Source organism: Aphelocoma coerulescens, chromosome 25 (assembly GCF_041296385.1).
Source record: "Aphelocoma coerulescens isolate FSJ_1873_10779 chromosome 25, UR_Acoe_1.0, whole genome shotgun sequence".
NCBI classification, from domain to species: Eukaryota; Metazoa; Chordata; class Aves; order Passeriformes; family Corvidae; genus Aphelocoma; species Aphelocoma coerulescens.
Genome location: NC_091038.1, coordinates 1,376,817 through 1,391,162, shown reverse-complemented (window position 1 = coordinate 1,391,162; position 14,346 = coordinate 1,376,817). Strand labels below are relative to the sequence as shown.

At 48.8% G+C, this 14,346-nt stretch overlaps 2 protein-coding genes across 2 annotated transcripts; one reads left to right on the top strand and one right to left on the bottom strand.

Moving 5' to 3' along the window:
* Positions 1 to 7,346: 7,346 nt before the first annotated feature.
* On the top strand, positions 7,347 to 7,910 carry LOC138098467 (scale keratin-like). Its single transcript, XM_068995034.1, has one exon. It carries the CDS (start codon positions 7,347 to 7,349, stop codon positions 7,908 to 7,910), a length of 564 nt encoding a protein of 187 aa, XP_068851135.1.
* Positions 7,911 to 9,151: 1,241 nt separating this feature from the next.
* On the bottom strand, positions 9,152 to 9,784 carry LOC138098466 (feather keratin B-4-like). Its single transcript, XM_068995033.1, has 2 exons — positions 9,541 to 9,784; positions 9,152 to 9,228 (listed from the first exon to the last, which is right to left on the bottom strand). Exons 1-2 carry the CDS (start codon positions 9,782 to 9,784, stop codon positions 9,152 to 9,154), a joined length of 321 nt encoding a protein of 106 aa, XP_068851134.1.
* Positions 9,785 to 14,346: the final 4,562 nt, after the last annotated feature.

Here is a 14,346-nt window from a genome sequence, read left to right as displayed (position 1 = left end):
GGTATAAAAACCAGGATTTTCCTCCAGGTTCTCCAGCGTCTTCTCCTCAGTCCTGTTCTCCCTGCGAGCCCGGTGAGTTCTCTGCCTTTGATTCCATGTTTATTGACTGGGAGGCGGCTGTGGGTGCTGAATTGGGAAAGAATTCTGTGTCAGGGCTCTGAAATGATCAGGACTATGGACTTGGGGCTCTTTTCCAAGCCAAATTATTCCATAATATCAGACCTGTCTCTTGGGTAGGGACGTTTCTGGTGGCTGGAACTGTTGGGAGATGCAGATCTCAAAATGTGAGGTTGTGTTGTTCCAAACCACGAAGGGAAAGTGTCAATTAAACCTTGATTATTTGATGAGGAGGTTACAACTTAACTACTCCGAGCTTGGCTTTTATTCAGGATGCAGGGAAATGGGAAGAGATCTTGGATTTATGGGACAATAATTCCTTCAGTCATGAAATTATTGATTTTATCTCCCTGGTGATTGTGAAAAGGCCGGGATCTCTCTGTATGTTTTCATTTTACTCCTTTGCTGTGTTGCAGGTTTCCCTCAATCACAAAAGATGTTTTTGGGAATCTCTGTAAACTCTTCTTTTCCCCTTTTTTTCCTGCTCAAAGAAGGCTCCAGAGCAGGATTTTTTCCCTCCGGAATTATGGGCATTGTAGTTGTGATTTATCCCCTGCTCCCAGCTCACCCCCATCCCAAAAGGTGTCTCCAGGACAGTCCTTCACTGAGGGCTTGTTCTCCTGCAGAACCTGTGGTGCCCAGCAACTCCATTTGCCTTGTCCAGGCTTTAAAATCCAAAGCCCCATCCCTGTCTGCGTTTGCAGGCGCAGGATCGCTGACGGGACTGGAATTTCCCAGGCACTGGGATCAATTCAAGGTTGTTGGTTCCCACCACAACTTTATCTCCTGATCCTGCAAACTGCTGGGGATGAGCTGCTTCCAAAGGGCCCTGGAGTCTGCCTTTGCTCTCCAGGGTTCCCAGCAGTGCCAGGGCAGCAGGAAACCCTTTGGGAAGCAGCAGAGCTCGGTGCAGCCAAATGCAGAAAAGGGACAAACCTGACTCTTCCCAAACTCTCCTTTGGCCCTTTTTTCCTGCTCCTGGAAGACTCCAGAGTGGGATTTGTTTCCCTCTGGCCTTTTGGGAGTTGTAGTTCTGATTTCTGTGCTGCTGCAGGTTGCTGTCAATCCCAAAAATGTCTTCAGGAGCGATGGTGAGCAGTGGCTGCTCGTCCCCGTGCGAGGTGTCCTGTCCCCAGCCCTACGCGGACGCCTGGAGCCAGCCCTGCGTCACCTCCTGCAGGGACTCGCGGGCCGTGGTCTATCCTCCGCCCGTGGTCATCACCTTCCCGGGGCCCATCCTCAGCTCCTGCCCCCAGGAGAGCATCGTGGGCACCTCCTTCCCGTCTGGGGCCATGGGATCTTCTGGATCCGGGGGCGCCATTGGGGGATCCTATGGAGGCAGTGGCTCCATGGGGGGATCAGGGGGTTCCTATGGTGGAGGCAGCAGCTCCGTAGGGGGAATTGGGGGTTCCTATGGAGGCAGCAGCTCCGTAGGGGGAATTGGGGGTTCCTATGGAGGCAGCGGCTCCTTTGGGGGAGGGTCCTATGGAGGGGGCAGATCTTTTGGCTCTGGGGGATCCTATGGAGGGGGCAGATCCTTTGGGAGCAGAAGATCCTTCGGCTCCTCCAGCGGCGGCTTCGGGGGCTCCTCCGGTGGGGGCTTTGGGGGCTCCTGTGGTGGAGGCAGCTCTTATGGGGGGGGCTCCTTTGGAGGGGGTTCCTATGGAGGGGGCAGCTCCAGCTCCGGGAGGTTTGGAGGAGGAAACTGCGGCTTCTTTTATTTCTGAGGTGGCCCCAGCTGCCCCAGCAGCAGCCCCAGGCTGGGCTCAGCTCCTGGGGAAGCTGCAAGCCAGGAGCATCCAAGGAATTGCCTTTTCCGGCCTTTGTGGATCTGCGTCGCTTCCCAAAGTCCTGGGAATCGTCCTTTGTGCTCCCTCCATGTGACTCTGCCCCAAACACTTCCCTGCCATTAAAGTTCTGTTGCATTCAAATTCCCATCGTTGGTTTTGTTTTGCTTGTGACTCCTTTTTCCAACTCATCTTTTGCCTAATGTTGGAATTTGGGAGGATGGGAGGCTCCTGGATGAGAACCAGGCCCCTTTATCACCCTCAGCACTGGGTTTGAGTGGGGGGGACAACAAATTTTCCACCACATCCTTCAATATTTCCCATTAAAGCTCTTTTATATCCCTATTTTTGCCTCATGTTTTCCACCTTTTCACCTACAAATCCTTTGTTTGGGAAACACTTTGCCCTGAGCCAGCTGAAATCCTCCTGTCTTAAATCTTGGAGCGACTTTCAGGCCACTTGAGCAGGGATTTGGAGCACTGGAAAATGCTGTGCCCTGTGACACATTCCAGGATTTGCTGAACTGGAATTCTGTGGGATTTTGCCTCCTCTCCCCAGAGCTTCCCCATGATTGCAAACAAATTATCCAATTGTTTTCCAATTGGGCCCGTTCCTTCAGCCCCATTAAGGTTTTGCTCTCAGCTGATGAATTTATTGTGTGCCATCATTAAATTAATGGCAGATTAAAATTTCTAAACCTCTTTAGACACATGGGAACTTTAAGCAACTTTAGTCATGTGTCTAATTTTCTATTTATCTCCAGGGCTGTCAATTAAAACATCTTAAAGCCATTTTCAGCTTAAACAGAGAATGAAACATTCAATTTTTCAAGTAGGAATCTCTCATAGGGACATCCTCTTTTTCCTGATATTTCCCATATTTCAGTTCATCCTTCTTGACTTAACAAATATTAACGGTTCTATAGTTCAATATGATGTATTAAAATAAAATTTAAAATTTCTGGGGGGATTCCTGACCTCCCTCCTGTGTTTTCCAACGGAGTAAAGCCGGGTTTTAGGCTTAAGTCAACTTTAGGGCATCTTTAGACCTGAGACTCACCCATGGGCCTCTTTTTGTTCCTATCCTGGCAATAAAACAACAACACCGGGCGGGATTTGTGCTCTTGTGTCACTCCTCCCTTGGGAAATTCTCTTTTGCACAGCCCGGTGACATTTTGCTGTCACATAAAAGCAGCCCTCTGATGATGCCACAGTCAGGAGAAATTTCTCCACGTCCTGAAGCATTTGGCACTGCAAGCTCAGGGTGACGGCTCAGAAATCAAGGAGAGGTTCTTTGGTGGATTTTCTTTGGTTCCCATCCCCAGTCCTCGATGTTTGTATTGATTTGTGTTCTCTATCACTCCTGAAAATGTGTTCAGCTTTCCTGAACCTCAGAATTCTGCAGGGAATCACATGAACTCCTAAAAACTGGTTCTAAATATGGTGACAGAATGCATGGGGTTGGGCTCTGCTCACAGGGAATGGGGCCAGGACAAGAGGGAATGGCCTCGAGCTGTGCCAGGGGAGGCTCAGGGTGGATATTTGGGAAAATCCCTCCTGGAAAGGGTGGCCAGGCCTTGGAAGGGGCTGCCCAGGGAGGGTTGGAGTGGCCATACCTGGAGGTGTCTGAGGAAGGACTGGGCATGGCACTGGTGAGAGGTGGAGATTGACCAAAGGTTGGACTCGATGACCTTGGAGATCTTTTCCAGCCTCAAGGATTGGATTCTGTGATTCCATGAACGAACAGAATCCTTCAGGGGGGAAGAGCTGAGCTAAACCCCAGACTTTAACATAGAAAACTCCACGACTTTCCAGTTTTTAGCTGACCACATCCCACCCCTCACTTGTTCATCCTCCAGCTCAGAGTCATCACCTCCAGAGACCCCCGTGTCCCCCAGAGAACAGCTGAACTCCTTTGTGCTTAAAGTTTGGCTGCTTCATCCAAGCCTCCATTTCACAACCCCGATTACTTAAACAATTACCTCCCAATTACCATAAAACCTCATAATTGCTGCTCACGGAACCAGCTCGAGGAAGCCTAAGGAAGCAGAGGAAAGGATGGGACTGAAACGGTCCCGCAGCGAAAGGAAATCCCAACACAATGTGACGATGCAGGAGGATTTTAATAGGGTAACAGAATGACACAAACCAGACCCTCCTTCCTTCAGCTTCACCGTCCAAGGAGAATCCACCTTCCACCCATTGCTCTTCTCCTGTCAGGGCTGCACTGACAAACTCCTGTCAGGCCTTTCAAGTTGTTCTTCCTATCTTCTCTCGGCACAATGAAAAGAAGGAGCTGGCACAGAAGGGTGATTAACAGAGGCTGTTACTAATTAAAGACAAAGGGGAAATGCAGGGAAGAGGTGTGGGCCCAGTTTCCAGAGGTCCTGAGCAAGGGTGGCTCCTGTTGATGTTTTTGCCATCTCCAAAAGCCGGTCCCAGCTGCAGGTCTGGGTCATGGGGTTCCATCTCCTGGCTCTGTGGATCTTCCACTGCCTCAGTTTCCCAGGCGGGATCCACGGCTGCCGCTGGTGTAGAACTTCCTGAGGTAGCATCCCCCCGAGGAGGAACCCCCACACCCAGAGGAGCCCCCCTTCCCTGACATGCCCCCAGAGGAACTCCCACATCCATAGGAGCCCCCAGATCCATAGGAGCCCCCAGAACCGTAGGAGCCCCCAGATCCGTAGGAGCCCCCCACCCTTGACAGGCCACCATAGGAGCTTCCCATCCCTGAGCTGTATGAGGCTGTGCGAGGGCCGGAGGGTTGGGGCATGGATGATGCTACGACGCTTTCCTGGCTGCAGGAGCTCAGTATGGGGCCTGGGAAGGTGATGTACACGGGTGGGGCGTAGACGAGGGCCGTGGAGTCCCCACAGGAGGCCACGCAGGGGCCGAGGCCTCTGCTGTAGGTGCAGGGCTCAGGAAACGGCACCTCACAGCCAGGCAGGCAGCGGGAGCTGATGCAGTTCATGGTTCTCAGGGTTGGAGGAGGAGCTGGGAAAGAAAAGATGGAGTCAGGGAATGTCAGAGCCCCGTCACATACACGGGACAGCAAATGAGATCCTTGTCCTTCCTGTTCACTGAATGCCAGCACCACTGAGGTTGGGAAAGAATTCCAAGAGCATCGAGTCCAAGCTGTGCCTGACCTCTACATGGTCACCCAGACTGATGTCCAGGAATTCCTCGGACACCTCCAGGGATGGCCACTCCAAACCTCCCTGGGCAGCCCCTTCCGGGAGGGAATTCCTCCTCCTGTCCACCCTGAGCCTCCCCTGGAACAGCCTGAGGCCGTTCCCCCTTGTCCTGTCCCTGTTCCCTTCTTCCCCCTGTAGAGGACCTCTAGGACTTGGTCTTTCAGTAAATGGAAGTTTTGAAAGCCACAAGAAAAATTCAAATAACTCTTAAAATTCTATCTTTAAGTATCAAATCGATTTCTGCTACCATCTCCAAGTCACTGTGGTGAGACTTTGATGAAAAGCAGGATTTCACCGCCACATCTCCAGGCTAAAACCCCCAAAGCCAAGGAACGAGTCCTTGTTTAAAACTATCCCTACAGAGAATGAGAGAGAGCAAAGATCAGCTTAAATCCAACTCACCTGGAGTAGCAGGAGAAGTCAGGAGAAGGTTTGAGGAGACTCCGGAGATGTTCCTGCTTTTATATCTCTTTGAGGCAGCTCCTGGCATGTGAAGCATCCTGTAAAATCTCTCATTCTTACCAAATTCTGATTTTTTTTCCTCTGTGTGACTCCTCTAACGCCTGTAATTATTTTCATAGTTTCCAATTAGCAAATCAACCCTCGACATATACAATCTGACTCTCGTATCATAAATTCGGCTTTTTCATTGTGTGGGAATTTTACAGCCCCATTTCTGTGCAATACCCCTGGGATGACTGGGTTTACAGTGGAATCTGACCCCTGCTTGTTATTTTTTGTTAATGATTTAAGTGAGGCCTGGACAGATCAACCCTGCAAGTTTGCACTAAAGAACGGCTTGGGCTGATGATGAGATAATTTTGAAGGTCAACCTCACTTGTGAAGAATTTCAGGAGGAATTTCCTCACGGAAAGGGAGGTCAGGCTTTGGAATAGGCTGCCCAGGGGGGTTTGGAGTCCCCATCCCTGGAGTTGTCCGAGGAACAACTGGACATTGGTCTGGGTGACCAGATGGTGATGGGTCAAACATTGGACTTGATGACCTTGGAGGGCTTTTCCAACCTAAGCAATCCCAAGATTTTAAGTTTGGGATCCACCTTGGAGCACAAAGGTCTGGTGATCTTGGGCTGTGCCCTTGCAGTGGCACCGGTGACATCCTGGTGACAATGCTGAGCTCAGCATCCCCAAAATGAGTTTTGATTAAAATTACTCAGAGGCTTTAGAGCTTAGAGGACCTCGCGTGTCACTTCAATCCCTTTGAAATACGTTTTGCTGTCTCATCCCCACAATCCATGGGTGCAGGGATGGTTGCAAAGAGCACTGACCCCCATCCAAGGTCGGATGATTCTGTTTGGGAGGGATTGGACCTAAATCTGAGGCTTACACCCCAATTGTGTGAGTGACACATGGGGAGCCACCTTCCTGCGAGTCACTGAAGGAAAATAAACACAGAGATCAGCTCCTGTTTCCTTTGGAACCACAATGATGCTGAAAGGATTTTTTTTCCCTGAAGTTTGAGACAGAAGGAGATTTTTGGGTGTTGGGTTTGTGTCACTCAAAGCAGGGCTGGAAACGATCACTAATTATGAGCTGAAATGAAGACAATGGCGAGGCTTAAGAGGATCTTTTTCTTTGTAGGTGAAAAGAATTAGTAAATGATGGGTGACCTCACATCCTCCTTATTGTCTGAAAATGGGATAAAAGGGGAGAGACCTGAGAAATCTTCCATTCTTCCAGCTCCACTGATTTATCCCTCCAAGACACCAGGGTAAGTCTGACTTCATTGTACTCCTCAATACTCAAAAATTGCTCCTTTTTTATCTTGCAAAATTCCAGCAGTTTTAGAAAAGCTGAGGTAGAGAGAAGTGGATTTAGAAAAGTTGTGGGAAAGGGAAGAACAGAGCAAGGAAGATTTTCCTTGGGGACTTTCTGAAGGTAAATCTTCCTGTGGGTCAACTTTGAAAAGGGAATTAATGGGATTTTTCTGGGTGAAGAATTGTTTAAGGACCAGGTAGTTCAGTCCCAGAGAAGGGGGAAGATTTTTTTTAAGAGATTCAGAAGAAAAAGGGATGTGGTGGTAGGAAAGGAAGAACTGAGATGTCTCAAACAGGCCAGGAAAGAAGGAAAGAGCAGAAAAAAATGGGAATTTGCGAGGGAGGGTTGAACTTGGAGCAGCTGGAGGAGAAGGACAAAGTACAACTGGTTCATACTGGGAACCTGTGGCTTGACTGTGCTGCTTCCTTGGCTTCACTTTGTCTTTCCCAGCTTGATCCCAAATCCCAAGCAACGATGCAGAACAACGTCAGCTCCGAGTGCCTGCAGGGCTGTGAGGTGGCCTGTTCCCAGCCCTGTGCCTACAGCAGGAGCCTGGAGCCCTGCGTTGCCTCCTGTGGAGATTCCAGGGCTGTGGTGTTCCCTCCTCCCATCATCCTCACCTTCCCAGGCCCCACTCTCAGCACCTGCTCCCAGGAGAGCGTTGTGGGAGCATCCCTTCCCACCGTTTTCGGCGCTCCGATCCCAAACGGCTCCGATGAGTCCTGTGGGGTGGGCGGCTCCTTTGGGCCTGGGGGCCTGGCAGGGATGGGAGGCTCCTTCAGGTCCGGGGGCTCCTTTGGATACGGGGGCTCCTCGGGGATCGGGGGTCCCTCTAGATGGGAGGGTTCCTTTGGTTCTGGGGGCGTGGTGGGAATGCAGAATTCCTTTGGATCCTGTGGGTACGGAGGTGTGCTGGGGGCGAGGGGTTCCTTTGGATCTGGGGGTGCTTCTGGCTACGGAGGCTCCCTGGGAATGGGGGGCTCCTGTTACAGCCGGAGGTTCCACAGCAGCCGCCGCGGATCCCGCCTGGGGAACTGAGGCTCATCCTAAGGCCAAACAACCTGGGAGATGAAAACCCCGGATCCAGATCCACAGCCAGGCCTGGAATTCCGAGGCTGCTCCCTGAAAACCAGGCTCACATCTCCTCCTGCTGTGCCTCACCTTCAATCAAAAGCTGTTTTGTGGGATGATGTCTCTCCTGGAACTCTTTAATTAATCTTGTCCCTTGTCCTTTCTGGTGGGTTGGGAATGCTCCAGAATTCCAGCTGTGATTTTCTGTAAAGGCTCCAGCTTCACCTTGTGTGGCTTTTGCCACCCACAGGGGTGATCTGGCTGCCCTTGGACCACCAATGAATTGCTCTGTTTAATTCCATTTCATTTCCTATGAGCCCGAATAAAAATCCTTCTGAATTGCATTGGCAGCTTCCTGGTTTTCCTTTCCACAGAATGCCAGGATCCTTTAGGTTGGAAAAGACCTCCAAGGTCATCAAGTCCTTTAATCCCCACAAAATTAGGTCACCCCTAAGCATCCCAATCCCCCATTATCCTGGCTCCAAGGGTAAACTGGTTTTGAGTGGGAGCTCCACCAGTCCACCCCCAGAGGTTGTTCCAACCTAAATTATTCTGTGTTATTTGTTAGAATGGATAATGTGGCCTAGATCAGAAGGGGAAATTAGTTTATTGAGGAATTTCAGACAAATTATGTTTGCATTAAAGCGGAATTAATTCCCCTCTGATGAGAATTAATCACTGCCCAAGAATTCACTTCTTTCACACCGGTTTGTAACTGAAACTGTGATGAAATAAAAGCCAGAACCCGGGGCTGTGATGCAACAGGGCTTTAATACAAACAAAAGAGTGGGATGAGGCAGTGCAGAGACAAAGAACGGAATCTCCAAGTCAGAATTCCCATTTCAGCATTCCCATTTCAGCATTCCCATTTCATAATTCCCATTTCAGCATTCCCACTTCAGCATTCCCATTTCAGCCTGGACTCCAATCCAGCAGTCATTCCACGACATTCTTTTTCCAGCTGGACACTTTCACAGCCAAGTCCCGTGACTGGTTTGACTCTTCAGGTTCAGGGAGTACAAAACACAACAGGAGCAAGGGAAAAGGGAGGGAACATCGAGATCCTAAGCCTTGGACAAAGCACAACGAGATCCAAACAACCCCGGCCCCCACAGCATCGGCTGGAGCAGAGACTGCTTGGAATATCTAGCTGTCAACTACTACTTTGCATCCTATTTTTCCTGTGGATATTCCTCGGTTTTAAAGGGTTAAAAAGGCCCATAGTTCCCGTAGCGATACCTGTAGTACCCTCGGGAAAAATAGGGATAATAATTCCTACCGAAGCCTGAGAAATAGGAGCTGCGGTAGAGGCTCCCCAGGCGTGACATTCCACCCCCACAGGAGCCCTCCCCACCGTAGGAGCCCCCTCCCATTCCCCCGCAGGAGCCCATCCCGTAGGAGCCGCCTCCCCCGCAGGAGGAGCCCATTCCTCCCCCTCCAGATCCCATTCCTCCCCCTCCAGATCCCATTCCGCCCCCTCCAGAGCCCATCCCACCCCATCCGGATCCCCTCCCACCTCCTCCAGATCCCATCCCTCCTCCAGACCCCATCCCGCCACCTCCAGACCCCATCCCGCCTCCTCCAGACCCCATCCCACCCCCTCCAGACCCCATTCCCCCATGGATTTCGGGGATGGACGTCCCAACGATGCTCTCCGTGGGGCAGGAGCTGATGATGGGTCCCGGGAATGTCACGACCACGGGTGGGGCGTAGACGATGGCTCGGGAATCTCCGCAGGAGGAGACGCAGGGCTCGCTGCAGGCGTCGACGTAGGGCTGGCCGCACGTCACCTCGCAGGGCGAAGCACAGCGGGCACTGAGCAGTTGCCCGTAGGAAGACATCGTTCCCGATCCAACCTGGAAGGAAGAGAAGGTCCCAGCCCGGTGGAGGCAGAGCCAGAGGATTGGAAGGATGGGGAAGAATTCCTGAATTCCTCGGTTTCAGAGTTATTTGTGTGTTTAATCCTTGAATCACCACCTTTTAGAGGTATAAATGTCCCCAAACTTCTCCGTGAGAGAGGAAATCCAGGTAAAAAGAGGTGGTTTTGTTCTTAAATTCTTAGGGGTGAGACTGAGGTAGCCAGTAGGAAATGGGAGGTGTATGGGAGATGAACCCCCTTGGAATTTGCTGGAAAGGGAGTTGTGTTATGGGAATGGGGATTTGTTTGGAGGGACAGGTGCAGATATGTGGGGTTAAATCATCTAAATAAATGAGTTTGTGGTTAGAAAATTAAAATGACAACTTAAAACCCATCCATTCTAGGGCACAATCCACTTCTCCATGAATGGCACCAATCAAGGGAGATGAACTGAGGGGAAATGCTTCTAATTCTCCTCCCACTCCTCTCTAGGGCTCCATGGAATCATGGAATGGACCTTAAAGATCCAATTCCAACCCCTGCCATGGGCAGGGACATTTTCCATAGACCCCAAACCCCATCCAACCTGGCCTTGGATAATTCCAGGGATGGGGCAGCCACAGCTTCTCTGGGAATCTCACTCCAGGGCATCTCTACCCTCACAGGGAAGGATTTATCCCTAAAATCCCATCTAAACCTCCTGTCCATCAGTGTGAACCCACTCCTCCTTTTCCTGGAACTTGGAAAAAGTCTCTCCCCATGTTCCTTGTAGCTCCTTCAGGTCCTGGAAGGCCACAATTTGGTCACCCCAAAGTGTCTCTGTATTTTTGCCCTATATCTATTCCCAGAATGAATTCTGAGAAGAACCTCCCTGTCCTTTTCCCACATCATTCCCTTTCCCATTCCTTTTGGGAATCAATCCCACCCTAATCTTGGGTTTGGAGTGACCCCTCTCCAAAAATAAATGCTCACTTCCTAAAAATTCCTCCCATCAACATTTTTATAACTCCCGTTCCTTTTCCCCCTTTATCCACCTTAATCCCAAGTCCCACTTCCCACGTAAAACGGGTTTGGAGAATAAACTCTACCCTGATTTAGTATAGGATATAAAACCTGAGATCAAGGCTCCTCATAAACCAAATTATGTCTAATTAGGAGCTGATTCAGTTAAACCCGACTTACCCAGTCAGCGAGGAGGACGAGTCAGCAGAGGCAGCTTCAGGGCCGCCAGGCAGGAGCACTTTTATATCCTGTCATGGAGAAGGGAAATTGGGAGCCACCTTGACGCAATCCCCTTGTGAAATGGAATGTTTTCCCTGCTCCTGCCTCCCCTTGTCGCAACTGTTTTGATAACGCTTTAGGATTAGGAGATAATTCCCAGTCCCACACAGGGCGCTGAGGGTGCTTCACCCTTCCCGGGCCTTTGCTGGAAATCTCTGCATCCACTGAGGGGGATTTTCCCTAAAATACTCACTTTGTGTTCACCCCATGAGTTTTTTTATGGAATTTCTGTTCTTGGGACATCAATTCCCAGGCCCACACAAGGTGCTGCAGGTGCTTCACCCATCCTGGGCCTCTGCTGGAAATCCCACCATGCCCTGAGGGGGATTTTCCTTAAAACAGGTGGATTTTCCCTAAAATATTCGCCTTGTGTGTCTGTGGTCACTTTATGTTCAGTCCATGGGTGTTTTTATGGAATTTCTGTTCTTGGGACATCAATTCCCAGGCCCACACAGGTGCTTCACTCATCCTGGGCCTCTGCTGGAAATCCCACCATGCCCTGAGGGGAATTTTCCTTAAAACAGGTGAATTTTCCCTAAAATATTTGTTTTGTGTGTCTGTGGCCACTTTGTGGTCACCCCATGGGTGTTTTTATGGAATTTCTGTTCTTGGGACATCAATTCCCAGGCCCACACAAGGTGCTTCACCCATCCTGGGCCTCTGCTGGAAATCCCACCATCCCCTGAGGGGGATTTTCCTTAAAATAGGTGGATTTTCCCTAAAATATTCTCTTTGTGCGTCTGTGGTCACTTTGTGTTCGCCCCATGGGTTTTCATGGAATTTCTGCTCTTGGAGCTGTCCTTTGAACAGATCATTTCCTTTTCACATTCCAAGTAGGAAGTTTGAGGTCCCAAAGCAATTCCTGGACAAGAATTCCATCCGAAATTCAGCTACAAAAAGGCACCTGCCCAGGATTTTATGATTTATCAACAGTTCCTAATCTCAAGGGCTGGTTCCCTTCAAAATAAACACATTAAAAATACTAAAAACCAGGAAGAAATTGAATTTTCCCATGGGAACGTGTTTTTTAGAGGCCAAGATGAGGAGAGGAATTTAGTTCAGGGTTAGAGGACTCAGAGAAAACATTAACTGAAGTCCAGACCCATAAACTCAGCTCAAATAAATCCCCACGGCCTGAAAAATGCTGATATTGTGATTTCCACGCTCACATTTACATTAAAAAAAACACCTCTTTGTTCTCAGTTGTGGTGAATTATTAAAATGAAAGGAAAACACAGAAACAAAGCCCCAAATAAATGATTTTATTTACATTTCATGGCCCTGGAATCAATCTAATGAGCAGGAGATACATGAGCAGCACAGAACAGTCTGACTCACTTAATTTGTGGCAATTAAAAGCATCCATTAATTACAGTGATTGACAGTGGAGGCAATTCCAGGAGTTACCAAACCCAATATTTGAGAAAAGTCCCTAAGAACCTCATCCCATTGCCTTGGAGTTTTTTCCAATGGAGAGAAAATTGGTTTAAAATACAAACTGCCCCAAAATCCCCGGGTTTTGGTTTCTGTAATTTGGATTTTCCCCTGGAAGTTTTAATGGGATCCTTTCCTTTGTGGAACTTCAGCTTGATATTCCACGGAGAGCCTTCCGAAAAATCAGATCCCAAGCGCAAACCCCTGGCACGGGCCCAAAACTCCTTTCACAAGCACTGAACCTGCCTCAGATCAAAGAGTTCTTTAAGAGACAAGAGAAAGAGATAAACTCCCTTCCCAGCTGGAAGAGAAATCCTTATGGAAATAGAAATTAAAACAAAAAACCAAAGAGAAACAAATCAGGAATTTTGGCTTTTGCTGCAAAGGATTTGCAGAAAAAAACACCCCAAACGTACAGATTTTTTAAATTAAAAAAAATAAACTTTAAAGAGCATCAATTTGGGCTGAGGAGCTCCAGACTCACCTCAAACAAACCGACTCCAGAGATTTATCTGGGAGATTCCTCATCCTGTTTTTTCCTGGCATGCTGATTGTTGTTGATGATGTTGTTGTTGTTGATGTTGTTGTTGTTGTTGTTGTCATCAGTAAATTGATTTTCTGGCTTTAGGAATTCCAGGGCTCTGCTCTGATCCTTCCCGGCTGCTTTGCATACGGAGATGAAATCAGAGGAAGCTGCTGCAGCTGCTTTGCTCTTCCCTATAATTTTCCAAATTGGGCTCCGAGGTCGCTTGGCAGAGAGGAAATCATTGGTGTCATCATCCCAGATCAGGGCAGAACACGATCTTCATCCCTCATTCTCCCCCAGATTTTATCAGGGCAATGCCAGGCTTGAAAGAGAACAACCAACAACAGCAAGCAGGAAAATAAACAGGCTAAAATTTGGGAATTACTGCATGAATTTAAGGCTGGTTTGGATCCTGGAATTCCTATTTTGGAGCAGTTTCTGAGTTGTCACCTGGAATCCAATTTCCAGATAAAGGGATGATATTTGGGGGTGGTTTTTTCATTGGATAATTATGAGATTGAAGGGAAAATAAGGGATTAACTTAAATCACCACCAACTGCTTGTTAATTATTTGTATTTACAGCTCTGTTTTATTGCTTAGACCAGAGCAGGATCTCAGTTCTGTTCATTTCTGTCCATTTCTGTCCATTGCCGTCCATTTCTGTTCATTTCTGTCCATTTCTGTTCATTTCCCTTGATTTCTGTCCATTTCTGTTGATTTCTGTTCATTTCTATTGATTTCTGTCCATTTCCGTCCATTTCCATCCATTTCTGTCCATTTCCATCCATTTCTGTTGATTTCTGTCCATTTCTGTTCATTTCTGTCCATTTCTGACTTGATTCCCTCAGTTCAATCCCACCAAAAATTAAGTTTTTCCTCTCTCATGGAGAATTTTGGGGACGTTTTTACCTCCAGCTCCACAAAAGGTGGTGATTAAAGAATTAAACCTGCAAATAACTCCGGAGCCAAGGAATTCTTCCTCAACACCCAATGAGATTTGCTCGGAGCTCGGGAATGATGACAGCACCCCAATTTCCTGGGAATCTTTCATCTTGGAAACAAAACACAGCTAATACTCTTTAATTCCCTGGATAAAACCTGGGGGAACATGGAATTGCAGCCACAGGAGGAAGCCTGGAGTGACTGGGCATAATTTGGGTCTGTCTAAAAGCTGGGCCAGGTGTCTCTCTGGGGCCACCACCCAAACGCCTTCTCCAGGTCAGGGTCACCTCCCTGGAGCAGCCAGAGGCTTTCCAGGATCACGGAATATCCCGAGGTGGAAGGGAACCCCATCATCACTGAA

Coding starts and splice junctions, on each gene's coding strand:
- LOC138098466 (XM_068995033.1), bottom strand. CDS start 9,784: ATGTCTTCCTACGGGCAACTGCTCAGTGCCCGCTGTGCTTCGCCCTGC. Junction 9,229..9,540: donor GGGAATGGGGTCTGGAGGGG/GTGGGATGGGGT, acceptor CCTATTTCTCAG/GCTTCGGTAGGAATTATTAT.
- LOC138098467 (XM_068995034.1), top strand. CDS start 7,347: ATGCAGAACAACGTCAGCTCCGAGTGCCTGCAGGGCTGTGAGGTGGCC.